Source organism: Crocuta crocuta, unplaced genomic scaffold (genome assembly GCF_008692635.1).
Source record: "Crocuta crocuta isolate KB4526 unplaced genomic scaffold, BGI_CrCroc_1.0 scaffold243, whole genome shotgun sequence".
NCBI classification, from domain to species: Eukaryota; Metazoa; Chordata; class Mammalia; order Carnivora; family Hyaenidae; genus Crocuta; species Crocuta crocuta.
This window is the reverse complement of record NW_027529596.1, coordinates 2,757,054-2,757,308: the sequence shown is the minus strand read 5'-3', so window position 1 is coordinate 2,757,308 and position 255 is coordinate 2,757,054. Positions and strand designations below refer to the sequence as shown.

Here is a 255-nt window from a genome sequence, read left to right as displayed (position 1 = left end):
GAAGGCGCCGGGCTGCAGGGAGGTGGCCGGGGGCGGCGCTGCGGGCTCCCCGGGGCCCCGGAGCTGCTGCTGCTGCTGCCGCTGCTGGCGGATCGCCTGCTGGATGTCGGAGAGCAGGTCGTCCTGCTCCGCGGCCGAGTGGAAGCTGTAGATGTCGGTGTCGGAGCCGGAACTGGTCCTTTGTCCGTCCTGCGCCCCTGCCGCAGCGTCCAGATCCTCCGAGGCCACCCTGCCCCCACCCCCAGCAGCGGCGGG

The 255-nt window shown here is 74.1% G+C and overlaps 1 protein-coding gene across 1 annotated transcript in view; it reads right to left on the bottom strand.

Annotated features, from left to right (window-relative positions):
- FMN2 (formin 2) overlaps nucleotides 1–255 on the bottom strand; it is a 433,801-nt gene that overhangs the window by 371,294 nt on the left and 62,252 nt on the right. Inside the window, exon 5 of the mRNA XM_077761768.1 lies at nucleotides 7–255. This exon is cut by the window's right edge and continues 329 nt beyond it. Coding sequence (XP_077617894.1) covers nucleotides 7–255 — 249 coding nt within the window. The remainder of the gene's footprint in view (nucleotides 1–6) is intronic.